The sequence below is a fragment of the Physeter macrocephalus genome, chromosome 1 (genome assembly GCF_002837175.3).
Source record: "Physeter macrocephalus isolate SW-GA chromosome 1, ASM283717v5, whole genome shotgun sequence".
In the NCBI taxonomy this organism is placed as follows: domain Eukaryota; kingdom Metazoa; phylum Chordata; class Mammalia; order Artiodactyla; family Physeteridae; genus Physeter; species Physeter macrocephalus.
The window spans coordinates 105,903,051-105,923,057 of record NC_041214.2 but is presented as its reverse complement, the minus strand read 5'-3'; the positions used below and the strand labels follow the sequence as shown (position 1 = coordinate 105,923,057).

Below are 20,007 nucleotides of genomic sequence, written 5' to 3'. Positions count from 1 at the left end.
GGGCGCGAACCCGGTTCCCCTGCATCGGCAGGCGGACGCGCAACCACTGCGCCACCAGGGAAGCCCTGATTCTTATAAAGCATTCATTTTACTTAATAATACTTCAGACTCAATTTTATCATAGTATAGAATGTGAAATTCATGTAAATTATGATGATAAAATAGGAGCCATTGGAGAATGTAGGGAGGCCCACCTCTGTGAGCACCTTTGCTCCCCTGGGAGGCATTTTTCACATTCCTCTGGTGGAAAACTTTGAGAAACACTATTTTGAGTAAATACGAACAGGTGACAGTAACTTGTAATCATCCTAACACTTTATTTGGGTTTTGAGTTCTGAAGTTATGAAGTGGAAGGAAGCAGATTTCATAAAAGGAAAATTTTATTAGCAATTTAACCCACTAAAATGAATGTTTGATTATGTACTTAGTTCTTACTGAATCCAGTAAATGTCTAAGCTGGTAGGTATTTTAATCATTAAAACTATAATCCAGTTAAAGTTAAGGAAGCTAAATAAACTAATTTTGATCAAATTTACTTTGATTTCTCTGTTTCTCCTTTTTTCATTACTATAGGTCACAGTAATGAAAGGCAGTAATAGAAATAAAGATCATTCAGCAGAAGGAGAAGGGGCTGGAAAACGACCAAAACGAAAGTGTCTTCAGTGGCATCCATTGCTAGCAAAGAAACTTCTTGACTTTTCAGAAGAGGAAGAAGAGGAAGACGAAGAGGAGGATATTGATAAGGTAATTTCCTCCTTTTATTGTAGAAGTTTTAAGTTTATTTGACCATTCATTCTAGAAACTGCAGTGAACATGTGTGGTGCAAAGGAGGCGTTTCTAGGAGTCTGTATAACTTGAATCCTAGTTAACTACTTAATCTACATTTTTATTCCAAATGTTAATGACTCTTAAAGTATCTGTAGTAGTAGTTTAAACTGAAACAGATCCTTCTTAAATAGTATTTCTGTCAATTAACTAATAATTTGCAGACAATATTCAAACGCAGTGAGTTCATAAAATTTGATGTACTTACCTGCACCCACCTGTTGCTCCTGGCCTCTCTTTCTTCCCTCCCAGCCTAGCCTTGCCACCGTAGGCAGGTTCAGAGCTGTTCAGGTCCTCATCTCTGAGGCCCCCAGAGCATCTGGCTGCTGTCACCCCTCCGTGACTCTGTGCTCAGTCAGTCCTCCTGGTCCCCTCCTCTGGTCTCACACTTGAGCAGCTGGCTCTTGCGAGAAAGTCACACAGCCATGCAGCTGACTTTAGAAAGCCACACGTCCCTTCAGATCTTGGCATGACTGGTTCCTCCTCTTCATCATTCAGGTCTCAGCACAAGGACTACCTCCCCATCATCTCAGGTGTCCCTCCCAGTGAATGCATTCCACGTCTGAGGATTTCCTCCCTCACACTTCTCATTTGCCTTGTGTTTAGCTGTGCACTTGTTTATGTCTGCCTTCCTAGACTAGGCTATAAGCTCGGTAAGAGCAGGGGTCTTGCCCTTCCTGTCCTCTTCTCCTTCCTCAAAGCCTAGAATGATGGCTGGCACAGAGTAGATTTTGAATAGTTATATGCTCAGTAGAAGAATGGATGAGTACTGGACTTCCCTGGTGGCGCAGTGGTTAAGAATCTGCCTGCCAATGCAGGGGACATGGGTTCGAGCCCTGGTCTGGGAAGATCCCACATGCCGCAGAGCAGCTAAGCCCATGCACCACAGCTCCTGAGCCTGCGCTCTAAAGCCCGCGAGCCACAACTACTGAAACCCGCGTGCCTAGAGCCCGTGCTCCTCAACAAGAGAAGCCACTGCAATGAGAAGCCCGCGCACCGCAACGAAGAGTAGCCCCCACTCGCTGCAACTACAGAAAGCTCGCGCACAGCAGTGAAGACCCAACGCAGCCATCAATCAATCAATAAAAAATAGATGAGTTAAAAAAATAAAAAAAAATAGATGAGTACTTATTTTGTGTCACTACAAATTTCATAAACATGCTTTTACTATTCTTCAGGCCTTCGATACCCGTTCAATCTTTTGTCCTAGGCTTGAGTCAGCTTCCTTTTCCACTCGTCTCAGCACGAATTATAAACATTTTTCCTGTTTCACAGACATCTTCTCTGGGTGCTGTTTATGGTCTCCTCACTGTTGAACTGTTCTCCTCTGTCACAGAGAAAAGAGAGGCCACCAGAAATGACTCCTTCAGCTTTCTCTACTTACTCATCTTACTCTTATCTCACTCCTTATCCATCTTTTCCTTTCCGTTTTCAGAGAGATGGTGTTATTCTTCCTGTTTGAGGAAATTGCCAAGTTTATGCTTATGCTTAATTTGATCTCTCTGACACATTTGCACCTGTTGATCACTTGGTCCTTGAAGCTGTCTGCTGTTTCCATGACAGCAATCACTCATTTCTATTCCTACCTTCCCAACTATACCATTCTAGTTCCTTCCAGTTGATGTCCCTCCATTATTCTACCTTCAAATGTTGATGTTCTCTGGGCTTCTTATCTTAATTCCTGACTCCACCCTGGACCTTTCTTCTAAACTCTGGACTTGTATTTCTGACTGTTTACTTGACATATCCACTTAGATATCAAATCAGAATCTCAGTTTGAATGTGTTCAAAATGAAGCTTTCACTTTTCTCCTGCAAACCCCATCCTCCTACATCTTTCCTTTTTCAGTGAATGGCAACTCCAACTGTCAAATTGGTCAGACCTGAAACCTTGTCTGTTTTCTTTTGCTCAAGTCTCACATCTGTCCATCCATCAGTAAATTCTCAGCCATACATTCAAAATATGTTCTCAAGTTGACCCCTTGTTAGCAATGTCACTCCTGCTACCTTGATCCAAGCTACCACCAATGCTAGTGCAGATTATTGTATTCTGCCTCTCTCTCTGCCTCTGCTCTTGCCGTTCTACAGTCTGTTCTCAACAAAGCAGCCAGAGGGATCCTTCTAGAGTGGCAGGCGAGTTGTGCTACTCTTCATCTTCATGAGGATGGGGAGTCTGTATGCTCACTGTTTTGTCTGCATCACCTAGAACAGTGCCTGCTCCATATCGGGTGCCCAGTAAATAGTTATTAAGTGAAAGAATGAAGTCATCGAGTCCTGTTCTCTTTTTGGTCCACCTTCAGAGATCTCACCCACACTCTTGGTCTTACTTCTTTATATTGGTACATCACTTCATTATCCCAACTGGGGCTTCTCTGCTAAGAGCCACTTCACATTCTGCCACCAGATCTAATTTCTCTCATTTGAGAAAAAGTGTTCTCTGTTGTGTATGAAGGAATCTTGCTGCCAAAGTTGGAAACACTTCCTTTTTCAACCTTTACATCCAGTTAGACACCAGTCACTCTTGGTTCTACCTCATTAGTGAATATTGTTTCTGTTTTCAGTTCTCCATTCTCATGATTACTGCCTTGATTCAGCCCTGTCTCCATTCTCGCATGGACAGCTGGAATAAACTTTTAACTTGTTCCTCTAGTTTTGTTTGACTCTAGTTTTGCTACTGTAATTCATGCTCAACACTGATGACAGGAGTTCTCTCAAAATACAGATCTAACAATGTCTTTCCCCTGCTTAAAACCACTCATGGCTCTTCATTACATCCAGCTGTGGTTTCCATATCCTGGTCCAGTGCTAGTGTTGATTTGTTGCAGAGTGTTACTTGGCCTCTGGTGAAAGAAAAATAGGTCCAGATACCTTTTCATTTTAATTTAATTTATATATCATACATATATTTATTTGTTTACTTACTTTTTGATTCGTAAATTTAGTGAAACAATTATAATATTAGATAGTAGTTAAAAATTTTCTTAACGTTCATACTTGGCAAAACAAAAAGTTGGTAATCTGTTGGTCCCCTCCCAAGGGTTTTTATTGATCCGTGCAGTCTGAAACCACTCATTTACAGGGTTAAATGCACTTTTTTTTTCTTTTTTTCTTTTTTTTTTTGTTTTTTTAACACGACAGAGCACATTCTTCATGAAGTGGCCCATAGCTTCTTCTGTAACCTTAGATTCCTGTTCTAATCTTTTATACAATGGTACTATTGAGCTGCATATAAGTGTCTGAACTATTGAGCTTTAATCTCTGTTAGTTCCCCATGACTCCCCATTGACTCCCCTACACACTCTGATTCATCTTTCAAAATTTAGCCCAGATGACACCTTTTCTAGGGAGACTTCCCTGTTCTCCTACCCATCTGCTAGTGCTTCATTACTGCACTGGTTCATTGTTGCAGTCATCATCCTGCTTTTTAATTTATTTGCATATATATCTTTCTCCTCTCCCCAAACAGTGAACTCCTTGGGCCAGGATTTGTCTTATTTATCTCAGCTCTTGGCTTGAGTTTTACAATTTAGTAACTGAATCAAAAGTTATTCTTTTCTGAAGGGAAACTATAATTACTTCCTCAACCTACATAATACATTTTTTTTTTTTTTTTTTTTTTTGTGGTATGCGGGCCTCCCTCTGTTGTGGCCTCTCCCGTTGCGGAGCACAGGCTCCGGACGCGCAGGCTCAGCGGCCATGGCTCACGGGCCCAGCCGCTCCGCGGCATGTGGGATCCTCCCAGACCGGGGCGCGAACCCGGTTCCCCTGCATCGGCAGGCGGACGCGCAACCACTGCGCCACCAGGGAAGCCCTACATAATACATTTTTTTATGCCTGGTTTTTTTCTGTAGCTTCTTAGTTTCAGAATGCTAAATAAATATTCCTGGAAAACTCAAATCATTTTTAATGATTATACACATAATGAGGAAGATAAATCTGTATCCTTCACTCCCAGTAATAATCCCTAATGTATTTCCAAATCAAGTAGCTATGACTTCACGATTGTTTTGTCCTATTTGTGTTTGAAGATAATTGATGGTTAATTAAATGCATGTGCAATACTTAATTTAAACTTAAAAGACTTTTAAAAAACATCTAATTGGATTAAGCTAGTGATTTGTCCTAGAGCATCTGTAACTGTTGCCCAATAAACACGATATAAGAGAACCTGGTTGCCTTATAGTAGTGGTTCTCAAAGTGTGATACCCAGGCTAGCAGCATCAGCATAACCTGGCAACTTGTTAGAAATACACATTCTCAAGGCCCACTCCAGACCTACAGAATCAGAAGCTCTGGGAATGGGACTTAACAATCTGTGTTTTAACAAGACCTCCAGGGATTCCAGTGCCCACTCATGTTTAAGAACTACTGCCCTACTGTGTAATGCAGTCTAACAACTACCTCGATCCTTCTTGATTTTAACTGTGAAGCAGCAAGTAAAGAAATGGTTTTAGTAAGCATACTGGACTTCTGTTCTTGGTCGCACTGTCATATTTTAGCCTTAGAAGATACTTAACAATCCTGTTATATTCTGAGATTCTGTGATCAGAAACGTGCTTTAAGAAATTTAACCTGCAGCCATGCGTAGGAAGTATTGTAAGAGATTGAAAGCAGAAAGACAAGGCCATAGGCAAGAGTGGTACTAGGGCAGTGGCAATGAGAGTTACACAGGTGGAGAGGATCAGAGCTTTGCAGAAGTCCTTGAAGACCTTGAATGAAATGCTTAGGAAAAGGGAGGATTCAAAACAGATTTTGGAAGTTTAAGCCCTATCACCCTTGAATTTCAGTGGACAAGAAAGTGTGATATCTACAAGCTTGAAAATTTACTATGTAGTTCTTCCTTCAAATAATGTTAGAGGTCTGTTTTGATTTTTACACTAGGAGGCTCCACTTGTGATAAGCACAAAAACATTAAGTAGTCTGTATTAGATTTTTATCTACTTTCATGTTAAACATTTTCATATTATTAAGTTGTACAACAGCACATTCCAAAGAGTAGAAAGACAGAACTAATGCTCATGTATCTTATGTGGATATTGTTGTTAATCTTGAGACCCATATATCACAGAATGGGTTGAATCCTTCATTCAATAGTTAGTTAAATACTAATGTTAGACCAGACATTAAGCTATGCACTGTGTATGAGGAAAATAAGAGAGCTTTTGTCCTCAAAGAGTTCACTGTTAGTGAGAAAAAAATGTAAGCAATTATAAAAACAATGTAATATATGCTGTAATACAGACATGCACATGTTGCTGTAGAAACTAAGCAAAAGAAAACATCTTAAGTTGGTTACCAACCACAAACAGTGGTTGATGACTTTTAAAAAATCGTTTTTTTCCCTCAATTTGTAAGTTGTTTAAGTGGAGCTAAGGAAAAATACAATTTGAAAACCAAGACTAATTGTTAAAGCAAAGTTATCCAGGATGTGTTAAACATTTGGCTTTTGTTTCTTTGCTAATAGGTTCACCTTCTTGGGGCCGATGGTCTAGAGCAAGATGTTGGTGAAACTGAAGATGATGAATCACCAGAACAGCGAGCCCGGAGACCAATGAATGCATTTCTCTTATTTTGCAAACGTCATCGCTCCCTTGTACGTCAGGAACACCCCAGGCTTGATAACCGAGGTGCTACCAAGATACTAGCTGATTGGTGGGCTGTTCTCGATCCAAAGGAAAAGCAGAAATACACAGACATGGCCAAGGAGGTAGGTTACAGTGACTAGGTTTTATGGTGACTGGGAGCAACCAATCCTGTAACCCCCAGTCAGTAAATTTGGAGTCCGTGCTAAAAGTCTAGCAGCACGAAGGTGAATCCTTGAATCAAGTGTTAAGTGAAGACATACAAGCTTTGTTCCTATTCCTGAGTTCCAAGTCCACCTTGCAAATACTGGTGAGGTGCCAAAAGCAACCTAGTACCAAGAAGTTTTTTCTCATTGTATATATTCCACCGACTGATGTGGGGGATTGATTTTTATGAAGGTGATTTTATTTATTATGAATGGTTTCTCCCGTTGCGGGGCACAGGCTCCGGATGCGCAGGCTCAGTGGCCATGGCTCACGGGCCCAGCCGCTCCGCGGCATGTGGGATCTTCCCAGACCGGGGCATGAACCCATGTCCCCTGCATCGGCAGGCGGACTCGCAACCACTGCGCCACCAGGGAAGCCCATGAATGGTTTTCGTTTTTAGTTTTTCTAGGAACCCGCTTCTGCTGTCCGAGAATGCCCATCGTAAAGATGACAATATTAATCTAGTTCTGATGCTGAATGCTTTGTAACCGTATCTAAGTCAATCTCTGGGTCTCAGCTTTTCTTTTCTTTTCTTTTTTTAAAATACGTTTTTAGAATGAGAAAGAGCAAAATTTGTATCCCTTCCAGCACTAATACTTTTTGATTTTGCAATAAACGCAATTATCAAGAGATTTTCCTTGACTTGTTTCTGTAGGTTGTGCAGCATGAATATTTAAAACCAGTAAATGAATGAATGGCAGTGGAACAGGAGGTACTGTGATGTGTGCATGCATGTAAACACTGTGTAGGCAATAGTTGGTGAGAAGTATTTCTATGCAGGAAGGCTATTCAGAGAGGTGGGGCATTAATTCCAAAATGTGAGTAAATTTCTTGACAAATTGTATTCTGGTCTGTTCCTAAAATAATCTTAAATTAATGTGAGTTCATTATGCATTTAAAATGTGTTGTCTAATGGATTTAGCAAGTAAGGGGAAAGCAAAGCAATATCATTGTGGTTAAACTTGAAAGGAGTAATTCTAACTGTTTCTTGAGTGTTGCAACTTGCAAATAATCTTGATTCATGAAAGCCCTAGCCCTGGAAACATTTGGTTAAGTTCTATGGAAAGATGAACCAGCAGGGGACAAATACAGAGTTTCAAGTGAGACATTTTATTAGATATCTCAGTATGTAGAAAAATAGTTCTTTCAATTGCTGTGGTTTTATTGAGTTTTTTAACAAGCTAAGATGGAACATAAAAATTTCTTATGCAGTGTTCAGGGAAATTTGAATCCAGAGTAAATGATTAACATAGTTGCTATGTAATTAATGATGACATAAGGCTTCAGGAATTAACTGTATTGTTAAAGACAGGATTTTAACTATGTAGAGCATCTCGAAAATTTAAAATCAATTCCAGTAACCTACATGATTTTAAATGTTGCAGGACATTTTCACGAGCATAACAGTAATTAACAGTAAAATTTTCCTATTAAATAGCTTTAGATCCTTTCATAGTCATGCTTATATGATAAAACAAACAATTATCTGAAACCTCATAGGGAACTGCACAAACTTCCTATAATTAAACTCTTGAGTTTGTTTTTGGATTACTGTTTTTGGATAACATGCAGCCTGTCTCACGTATACTGTTTGCTTTTTCTTAAATACTGCTACTTTACAAACCAAATAGGTGGCCATTTTTAAGAGGAGGAAGCATTATTTTCATACAGGAATTCCTTTACTAATTACTTAATTAGCTTCACAGTATTTGCCATTGTGGTGAGTAATGAAATCTAAATCTGATAAGGTGCCCCCCACTGCAAACTACTTCAAGTAGAGACCATAACTGGATCTTCCATCTCACAACTTGCCTTGTTGCTCTTATGAAATATTGTCTCACTTCTAGTACCAAGTGTGGAAGGTTCAGTTGCTTTGAAAATCCTTTATACAATTGGTTTCTAGGCATAAGTGATACTTGTTTCAACTTATTTACCAAATGGTTTCGAAATTATGTTAAAGTGCAGGTAATTGTGCTGGTGCTTTTTGTGTTAATATTGCAGCCTTAATTGAAATGTCAGTTTAATCAACAAAAACTTATTGGTGGCTTCAATGTACCTGGTCTTAACGATTGTTAGTGATAAATATGGTCTCAGTTCTTCAAGGTCCCCTCTCTCCAGGCAGTCATTTTTAAAACTATTTTTATATGTGTAACCTTTTAATTTTAAACCCCCAATTTAAAATGTGTTCTTTATTAGGAACAAGACATAGTCTTGCAGCATAGTTTGCATGTGAGTGTAAATAGTTATGTGATGTTCACCAATATCTATTCTGTCATTACCAATTGAATGAGAAATACTTAATTTTTTCCATTCTCTTCTTGTTTTTAAAATATATTCTTAAAGTAATAATTAATACAACTTTGAAGAGATCATTTTTTTTAACCTGTTAAAACTTTCTCTGACTCTTCCCTTGCTTTTTTTTTTTTTGGCGGTACGCGGGCCTCTCACTGTTGTGGTCTCTCCTGTTGCGGAGCACAGGCTCCGGACACGCAGGCTCAGCGGCCATGGCTCACGGGCCCAGCCGCTCCGCGGCATGTGGGATCTTCCCGGACCGGGGCACGAACCCGTGTCCCCTGCATCGGCAGGCGGACTCTCAACCACTGCGCCACCAGGGAAGCCCTTCCCTTGCTTTTTGATTGCTTTCTATTTGTGCATCTGGTAAGAGGATGTACCTATTTTGGGATTTGTTTTCGGTTTCTTGAATTATTTCCCAGTACTGATTGGCATTGTTGAAAAAATGGTTGAATGAGGGTTTCATATTCTCTGATGAATCTCATTAGAGCAATAATTCGTTATAAGTAATTTAAAAAATACTGTCCTAAGGATATAACCTGGGTTCTTAAATTCGGCAGTGTGCATGATGGTGCAGTGTTGTGGACATTCACAGGCTCTTGCTTCTTCAACTGCCTGTTAGGAGACCCAGAAACAATATTATTTTTCCTTTTAACATTTTCCCTTACAAATATATGAATATAAGCCTGCATTTTTGACTAGGATATTGCTGGAAACTTCCACATGTCACTTAAACTAATAGTCATAGTTAATTAATGGACAGTCAAAGTAGAGGATCACATATGTTGTCCTTCAGGTAGAGCAGAGTCTGTGCAAAGAAGAGGAGAGGACCTGGAAAGTTAAGGCAATTTTGAGTGACCTTTTATAATACCCCCTCCTTTGGTTTTTTGTAGAATCTGAGGCATGAGGCAGAATGCATGCATTTATTAATTGGTTCATTCCAGACTGGATGTTTTACCTAAGCACAAACATGTAAAGTCAGTTATCCCATTCTTCGGAGCAGGGATCTAAGGCTCTTTGGAGTTAGTATCTTGACCACCTCTACATCGGTGGAGCCTGGGATACTCTTGCCTATTTGACTCTAGCATCCTTTTAGTTATCTACTGTTCACTTTAGACAGCTGAGAGACTAGAGATTTGAGTAAGTCAGTCAAAAATGGTAACAGTAACATGTCGTGGGTCTTACAGGAATAGTCTGCCTGTGCAGAGGTTGGGGTCAGGTTGCGGGTATTTCAGAAAAGGCTTTATGAAGTTGATAGAATTTGGCGTGGGCTTTGGTACAGGATTCAGAAGAAAGGCAAGGATAAGAGCAGATATGGAAAAGTGAGAACAGTTTCAAGAACAGGAAAGTTTTACCCCAAGCCTGGGGTATTTGTATCAGGGTAACAGGAAACGATGATATAAAGGCAAAAGATCTTGAGAGACTGGCCTGAAAAGGTGGAAGTTCAGTTGTATGTCAATAAAAGAGCTGTGGAATTAAATGCAATAAAATACAGCTTGAAGGGAAACTGTAATAGCCTTTTGGAAATGTTGGTATCTGTTGTCCTCAGTAGTCTAGGAGAGATTATCACCACAAATCTCCACGGGGTCTTTAGTGATCAGTTCTTCCTCCATGTTTCTTCAAGATAAAATTAGCGTATTCATTCCCTTGCTTTGATTTCATCAGAAACGTATTCTTCTCCAAAGAAGATTTACCGTCATTTTCTCCTGTATTACTTGGAACAGTTTTTGTTAATTATCACATCATGCTTAACAGAATTTGCATTTTTACAAGAATGCTGTGGCATTTTTCATACTACTAAGCTAGAGCAGCACCTCATTTATCCCCGCATTCTGGAGAAACAAGTGTTACACAAAAGTGATTTCTAGGTAGATGAAACTTTGCTGTTTCTTTAAACACTCTTATTTTATATATTTATCCCAGCAATTTTATGTAATATTTTGTTTAAATACTTCCTTACTTAAAAATTTCAGAATGCCTGTTGAATTTTTTCAAAATTTCAACCTATTGTTTCTCTACAAGAATAATTTTATAATCTGTAATTTGGTGAGACCTTTGTGAACAATTGAGTTACAGTCATATTTTTTATCTGTATATTAAATGATTCTTAACCCTTTTGTTCTTTTGAATTTCCTCTTTGCTTTTCCATGAGTCTTTCTTTTCGGTCCACCCTCAGCTATCAATTGACATTTCTTTCTTCTGTCAGCCACTTTGGACTGCCTTTAATGAAATAACTTTACTCTGTGTGGGGTTTTCTGAATATCACTTAATTAGGGGCCCCACCACTTTGCGGGGAGGTGGGTAGTAAAACCAAAGATTTGGACTTCATGTTTCCCAGTACTTTTTGTTTCTGAGACCTTTCCCATTCCTGTGTTCCAGATGTCAGGACTTTCTTACTATAAAAAATATTCAGGTGTTTATTTTTGAAATAATAATATCAAGTTTTGAATATTGCTTTATTCTGCCCAGGATTCCATTATAAACATTTGACTCATTTAATCCTAAGAATAATCCCATGAGTTAGATATTATTTTCCGAAAGCTAAGGTTGAGGACACTGTGGCCCAGAGAACTTAAGTGACTTATCCAGGGCAGCAAATTAGTAGTAGTAGAGCTTGGGTTCTCATACTTGGCCTTCTCCATTCTCAGACCTTTCTGAGTTTCCACATCTATAAATGGCAATAAAGATGCCTGCCCTCACAGGGTCGAGGTAAAATGCAAATAAGGCATTGTGTGCACAGGCACACGGTCTGAAGTTTAAAATGCTATACAAACGTTAGTTGTTCCTGATAAGCAAACTTATGTTTGTTTGTATTTGTTACTTCTTTACCTAGTAATCTTTTACTGTTTTTATTAGGACCTGCTAACACGCTGAAGTGCTACTGAAATACACAATTAGTCTTTGAAACACAAGAGTCAACAAAACTAAAATGCATCATTTGCCCAACTTGGCAGATACTGTCCAATGTGATTAATAATCCCTAACAAAATAGATGTTCCATTAAGTGAGCTAACTACTTGATTTCAGAAACATCAATCCATTTGCTAATTGTTAGTAAACACTACCATTTAAATATTCAAATCAAATAAATTATAGGGACTTTATAAAGACCCCATCGCTAGTGATAAAAAAAAATAGACCTCATAGTGAGTGACATATTGAGGATTTAAACTGAGTCTCTTAAAACTAATTTTTGGAATTGGTTTCAGATATTAATATTTGGATTGATTTAGGGACCTAATACTCTAATATCCTACAGTAAATCTTGATTACTTTGGAATTTGTGGTCATTCAAAGGGGTGTAGGTAAAAATTAACTTTTGCACTGTTAGAAACATTGCAAATTCATGCCATAAACTATTTTTTAAAGAAAAGGTTTAAAGTGTTTAAGGAAATTACTAAACCTAAGCGAACACATTTTTTAAAGAAAACATTTTACAATTCAAATTAGTTAACATGAATTATCATACATTTTCAGAAATGTAGATAGTTTTCTTACCCAGATCCCTATCTACCTTTTAAAATGTACCAAAAGTACATTTTAAAAGAAATTCTGAAATTTTTGGTACTTTTTAAATAGTGCTAACTGATTAAACTGACTTTCTCCTCCTTACCCAAATTAGGGAGTAAAATTGTCCTTTAAAAAACTTTATACGTGGAAATGAACTGCCGTTGCCACAGTAATCCTTATAGGCAATTTAGGCAACTGTATCTGTAGCCAACTCAGTTTTTCCTTTATGACTTTTCTACAAGAGAACCAAACAATTCCCTGGTCACTTACTCAAGACACTTTTTGAAGTGTATAGTTTTTACTGGAGTGGCTTTAACATGAAAGTTTTATAGGTTAACGTATAATTTGAAATATTTTTGTTCTGTTGGAACCGTAAACTTAATTCAGTGTTCTGTCATATAAAAGTCTAATTAATTTTCTTCCTATTAAAATATCTAGTAAGAATAATTCAGATCTAAATGAGAAGTTTTAAAGTTTTGTGAGAGAAAGTTCCTAAAACTAAGGAAGTACAAATTAATGCCACTTCTCAAATATCTTCCTCTCCTCTTCCACCCTGTATAATGTGATTTCTGCCTGCCAACGTGAAAAGGTACAGCTGTCTCAAAATTCATTAGCTGTCTCAAAATTTATTATTCTAGGGATTCACTTAGCCCCCTGCAGAGTTCTAAGATTTAAAAGTGTGTTATAGCTCTTTAAAAATCAGATAATTCCTGTGTAATGTCTCCTTCATAATTCTGGTAGATTTTTTTTATCATGCTGATATTTCACATATTTGCACCAGAATCAGCTCTCTTTATTTGTATAGGTATTCCCAGGGTCCCTTATTACTGGACCTCTCCAGGGTTATCATTCTCTTTCACTCTGTAGAGAAGATCTAGACTGTAATAATAGCTAGAATACTCCTGGACTTTTTGAGACATCCCCTCCACTCCAATTAGAAACAAACAATTGGAAGACAGTTAATAAGTACATCTCTCCTTAAGGTGCTTTTTAAGATCAGATTTCCCATTCTTTTTTTTTTTTTTTTTTGTCATACGCGGACCTCTCACTGCTGTGGCCTCTCCAGTTGCGGAGCACAGCACAGGCTCCGGACGCACAGGCTCAGCGGCCATGGCTCACGGGCCCAGCTGCTCCGCGGCATGTGGGATCCTCCCGGACCGGGGCACGAACCCGTGTACCCTGCATCGACAGGCAGATTCTCAACCACTGCGCCACCAGGGAAGCCCCAGATTTCCCATTCTTATAAATGATCTGCAAAAGTATGTAATGTTGAGACCCAAGTTTTTAAAGATTAACATAATAGAGTGTTGTCTTTTGGTATATAGTAATGCCATTGTCACATATGAAGTAGACAGAATACTGTGGCAAAGGGTGTGTATTTAATACCATTATTGAATAACAGTGATGTATTATCATTGCTAATGAAATGTGGTAGTAGTTGAGGGTGGACAGAAGGGAGCCAGCATTTACTGAGCATCTTGTGTAAGTCAGGATCTGTGCCTATAAGGTAAATTCACTTAGGTTATCTAATCAGTTGGAAATTTGCAAAAATAAAATAAAATAGGCCTTTTTATATTAATGGGAGATTTTAAAAAGGAGGTTAGTTACCTAGGAGATAGGACCAGTAGCCTGTGATTGATGTTCTTGGAGGATAACTGAGCTTCCCCTCCCACCCCCAGCATGAAAGCCCTGCCTTGGGGATCTGGATGGGTGGGCCTGTCTCTTTGGTCCTTTCAGTCCTGTGCTGATGGATTTTTGCCCGCATGGTTGACCAGCTTGCTAATACTTTCACTCAGCTATTTGCTTCAGACTATATATAGTCTTTTTTCATTTCTCCCTTACTCAGCTTTCTCTGTAATCCCTTTCCTAATAACCTCATCACAACAAATGATTAAGCCTTTCTGTTGTCTCTTATAGCTGAATCAGAGCAAGTGATTGATGATGAGCCCAGTTCCAAGGACAGACATCCTCACACGCTGAGGGTTCTTCCTGCCTCCGCCCTCACTTGGTGTTCACACACTGCTTGTGTTGACCTGTATGTCTTTTCATGAATTTATGGCATCTCCATCTAAGCTTTAAACTCCTTAAGGACAAGGGCTGTGTGTTATTCTTTTCTCTGTCTCCTACATTCTTAACCCTTTTGCTCAAATATATACTTGATTGCGCTAATGAATGTTGTTTTACATCAAGTTTAAGAATCTGCAAAGTTAAAATTGTAATACATTTATAGAGCATTGACTCTCATAGTGAATTCTCAGTCACCATTTTCCATAAAACCTCACATACTCCAGGCGTTTCTCTTGCCTTTTGTTCTTCAACACATAGTTAGCTTCCCCTTTTACGAACGCTCTGCAAAACCATTTTTCATGCCTGAGCCAGGGGAAAGTCCGTGGACCATGTATAAGAAGAAGTAATGATTACTGATTGTGGATTGTAAACAGTTTGAAGGCAGAGACTCTAATTTATGATCTTTTTTTTTTTTTTTTTTTTAATTTATGATCTTTTAGTCCCCAGTGTCTAACCAGTGTCTGTCACCTAGTTGATCCTCACAAAGTATTGAGATGGATATGGGTGGGTGGGTAGAATAAGTGCAAGAGAAAGACATGTTTATGGTCAGTGATTGTCACTGTTTTATGTTTTCTTCAGCACAGCTCCACATCATAAGTTAGTTTAAGCTAGCCTTTATTAATACCATCGGTGCTTTTAAAAATAGTTGATGCTGGTAATAATTCACTCATAAGAATGACAGTATTATCATTTTCATTACACATGTTGATTTTCATCAAAGCAAATTGCTAAGTGATTCTTAGAAAAAGATGTAATATTTACTGGGAAAGAACTTACCTAGCAGATCGACAACATTGGAGGGGAGGAAGGGGACACCTGAGAAACAAGAAATCTGAAGGCTAGTGACATCCATCTGTCTAGTCCCATCCGTGAATTGGGACTTTTTTCTTAAGAAACCACCAAAAGTACCCAAAACTTTTAAAATTTCTTATGACAAATATGTTAATTTGTTTGATAGTCTTTTGTTATGTTATAGAGTGGTGACCTTTGTCCAAATGACTGTTCATCTGACAGACCAGCTCATGTGCATTTTGCTGGGACAAAATAATGATGCATGTGCCTGCTGCTTTCATCTCACCCTATCATTTGTCACTTTCCACCTCCAGACAGCAGGCGAGGCTATTTGTCTGCCTCAGCTTAACATGTAAATCCCCTCATGCATGTGAATGGGCTGGGATAGAGTACCTCTTACATTACATTGATACCTCCAAATTTATTCTGTTATGTGATGGTAAATTCTAGTTTGCATCTGGCCTTGTACCCCATTTTAATTATTTTTGTAGGAAAAGTAGAACTGTATCTTACTGTTTTTTACGCTTACCTTCGTTCCTCATGTACCTATGTATCAGTATGCAGATGTACAGCTTTTAGTTAAAAAAAATTGATTATTCATAAAATTTGAATTAAGGGTGATTCTTTGGGATGGTTCTAAACCATTGACTACTAACATTGCATTATATTATTTACAGTACAATTTTCATTTATATGATTTAAAGTGAAGTGGTGGAAAAAGTTTGTTAGTTGGATTACATATACTTTTCTTACACTAAGGGTAAAGGAACCTTTTTTTTCTTTAATGAGTTAAATAAAAAAGCTATTTTGAGCTTACACTAAATTAATTTTACACACAGAGTGACCATTTTAAAAAGCAAGTTTAGGGGATTGAAAGAATTGTATTAATTAAATAAGGTATCTAGCAATAATATAACATAAAATCATTGAAGAATACATGAAAAATTCTTTTTATCAGATAACATAACCATTGGCAATATAACATGAATAGCAAGAAATATATTTTTGTTTAATTATTGTCAGGAAAGGGAAAGAAATGGCCGAGTTGGGGAAAAGGGAGAAAACCACAGAAAAATGAAGGAGAAAGGAAGATATTAACAGTGAAGTTTGAAACCTCCAAGTAAAGACATACAGTTTTTGATGGATTAATCTGCAACGTCACACATCACAGCTCTCAGCATGTTCACTTTTGAGATCACGTGTGCTCATTACAAAACCCTGGGATGTTACCAGGTGCAGCTACACTTTTTAGATGGAAGAATTGAGGCTGAGAAAGGTTGTACAATTTGCTTAATGTCCACAGCTGGTTTATAGCAGAGGTGGGTTTTGAACCCAGGTCATCAGACTCTGCATCCAGTACTCTTTCTTCTACATGGCCCTGCATCTTCAAAGAACTAAAAAGTTCTGCATCAGTTTGCCCTACCTTGTTCCCCTTCTCCCATTCATGATCTTGGTGCTTCTATCCCACAACTGATTACTTTGCTCTGTTAGGTTTCCCTGCATTTGCCTGTACACTTAAGCACAGATTTAATTTTTAACATACTTAGCAAATTAAGCAGTGAGCAGAATCTAGTTACTGGCCCTGGTACTGACTCACATTTTGTAAGGTACTTGATACCTACTTTGAAATAGGTGCTGCTTTACACACCACATTATGAATAACTCCCTTTCTCTACCAAGGTCAGGTAACTTTTTGGATCCTAAAAAAAAAAAAGAAGAGGATTAAAAGATACAAAATGTGTTGCCTCTGAACCCTCATCCCACAAATGAACTTTCTAGTAGATAAATTCATGTCCTAGCTCTAAAGCCCTGTACTGAGATTGTCATTCTTCTACAAGGAAAGAACTTACTGAAAGTGTTTTTTTCATTCATTATCTAAATAGGGGAGTAAGGTGAAGGTACTAGAACTTTTTCAATCTATGTGTTAATTAAAATATGTTATCTATTCTTTATTTATAGTATAAAGATGCATTTATGAAAGCAAATCCTGGCTACAAATGGTGTCCTACCACAAACAAGCCTGTGAAATCCCCAACATCCACTGTCAATCCACGAAAGAAACTATGGGCCTTCCCATCTGACTCTTCAAGAGACTTGCCAAGCCCCAAGAAAGCAAAGACTGAAGAAATGCCTCAGCTTAACTTTGGGATGGCTGGTGAGTTTAGACGCTAATATCACCTGTTCTTTAAGAACAGGTCAATTCATTTAGGCAGTATTTTTAACAGATAATAGAGAGAGAAAAGCAAAATTTAACCAATAGGAAGCAATGGTAAATATGCAGCATAGCTTAAAGCTTTGGAGTATAGCATACATAGAATGTGTATATATAATATAGTTAAAGAAAGGAGGTATAGAACAAGTGGTTGAGTCATTACAAATATGTGTGGATTCCTGACATTGACATTATGGAAAAGCAGACAGCAATGTGGAGATTGTCAGGACCTCAGGGAATTTTATAATGTAACAAAATAGCTTACACACTCATGCACAGTATTAAGGTGTCCCAGTAAGTACCTTAGTTATCTTTGGATACCTAAAAAACCACAATTATGTAGATCATCTGAGGATATTAAACATCGAAGCCAAGACTATGAACAACTCCATCACAAATCTGTGATGGATCTGACAGCTGTTTCTTAGAGGGAATTTCCATCCTACCCTCTCCCTGGCCCCCATTCCTGTTATGGGCCAGGCAAATTTAACATTCCAGATGGTCCCATTTGTTATGAGACCTTAATACTCTTTGGGTGGTAAGGAATGCTACAGCATTTACTACCATGAAATAAAGCATTTATATTCACCCTGCAAATGATTCTATCTTCCATGGCTATTATAATACCATAATCAAGAGAGGAGTTTTCCGGGATGAAATAGGGAGATTGGGCAGGATGGAAGCACTGAAGTTGGTGTTGAGTTATAGGGTTCCTGTTTCATTATTACAAGCAAATTTTCTTTAAGATGAGAGCTCTGAACAGTTTGCAAAATGGAAAGCTTGGGAATGGAAGTTAAGCAGTATTGTGATGACACTTCATTTTTTTAATAGCCAGTAGGCCTAATGAGATTTAACAGTGCAGTATGTGATTCATGGTATAACAAAGTGTGTGGTGATGTCATATATAAATCTAAGAAATGCAGTCTGATGCAATGACAGTATTCTGGGGGAACAAAGTCTTCAGGTGATTGTTATGTAAGTGTCTGTAGTATAATTCTAGGTGAGCTTCCAAAATGATGCTTTTGCATATCCCAGAGGAATCAGAATAGAAATCTGTCCTTGTTTTAGCTGTTACTTTGTATAATTTTAGCTTCAACCCACTTGCTAGTAGTCTTGGTGAGCTCTCTAGACTCCCCAGATTGTGTCAGTAAGAGTCTCTTATAAAACATTTTATCATCAGGACCAAATAAGAGGATATTATGACTGGCTTCTAAGTAAATTCCTTTGATTAGCATTTATCTTCCATTGCTTTTTCTCCCAGTTCTAAATCTAGGTTGGTCTATGTAGGTTTTTTCTGGACACAGTGGCTCTTCAAAAACCAAAAGTAGTTGTGGATAAACTACAGAAAGCAGTAAAAGATGTCTGCTTGTAGCACCATTTCTGACAGTTTATTAATCTACCTGTTATACCTACAAATTCAAAGTGGGACCTAGACTTCAACCAGGATATTTACAAGTCACCTTTTATTTTTATTTTTTAAAATTTATTTATTTAATTAATTAATTTATTTTTGGTTGCGTTGGGTCTTCATTGCTGCCCGGGGGTTTTCTGTGGTTGTGGCGAGCGGGGGCTACTCTTCGTTGCGGTGCGCGGGCTCCTCATTGTGGTGGCTTCTCTTGTTGCAGAGCACCGGCTCTAGGTGTGCGGGCTTCAGTAGTTGCGGCTTGTGGGCTCGGTAGTCGTGGCTCACAGGCTCTAGAGCGCAGGCTCAGTAGTTGTGGCGCACGGGCTTAGTTGCTCTGGAGCATGTGGGATCTTCCCGGACCAGGGATGAAACCCGTGTCCCCTGCATTGGCAGGTGGATTCTTAACCACTGTGCCACCAGGGAAGCCCCTACAAGTCAGCTTTTGAAAACAGCATTCTTTAAGCAAAATACAGGAAAGAAGGAAAACAACTTTCTCACATTTATCTCATTATATATAAGGGCCTGTGACGGATGTTGGAAATCCATGATCAGAGCCCTTGTTAAGCTAGTGTATAGTGGATAACGTTGGTGTGATGTTTCTTTTTAACACAATAAAAGCAAATTAATTTGCCTTTAATTGAAACATGGTGCTTAGCTGTTTAAATCTAGGGGATACTATAGGGCTTTTAGAGGCCAGTTTATGCTTTTCCTCAACATGGAATCTCATTTTGTTTTGTTTTCCCAATAGTCCTTGTCACATGACATTTTGCATTTTGAATAACCCCAAAGCAGTCAAGTGTATGATTTCCAAGGAGGGAAAGCAATGTAGAATTTAATTTAGTAGAAGCCCTCTCGGTGAAGGGAAAGCATGCTATTTTATTTTTTTATTTTTTATTTTTATTTTATTTTATTTTTTTAACATCTTTATTGGAGTATAACTGTTTTACAATAGTGTGTTAGTTTCTCCTTTACAACAAAGTGAATCAGTTATACATATACATATGTTCCCATATCTCTTCCCTCTTGCGTCTCCCTCCCTCCCACCCTCCCTATCCCACCCCTCTAGGTGGTCACAAAGCACAGAGCTGATCTCCCTGTGCTATGCGGCTGCTTCCC

The 20,007-nt window shown here is 38.4% G+C and overlaps 1 protein-coding gene across 12 annotated transcripts in view; it reads left to right on the top strand.

Moving 5' to 3' along the window:
• Nucleotides 1-20,007, top strand: part of BBX (BBX high mobility group box domain containing) — a 291,235-nt gene that overhangs the window by 194,865 nt on the left and 76,363 nt on the right. For all 12 annotated transcript variants that reach the window (XM_028493704.2, XM_055085734.1, XM_055085732.1 and 9 more), the window contains 3 exons: nucleotides 574-744; nucleotides 6,289-6,531; nucleotides 17,234-17,429. In XM_028493704.2, the coding sequence (XP_028349505.2) occupies nucleotides 574-744; nucleotides 6,289-6,531; nucleotides 17,234-17,429 (610 nt within the window). The remainder of the gene's footprint in view (nucleotides 1-573; nucleotides 745-6,288; nucleotides 6,532-17,233; nucleotides 17,430-20,007) is intronic.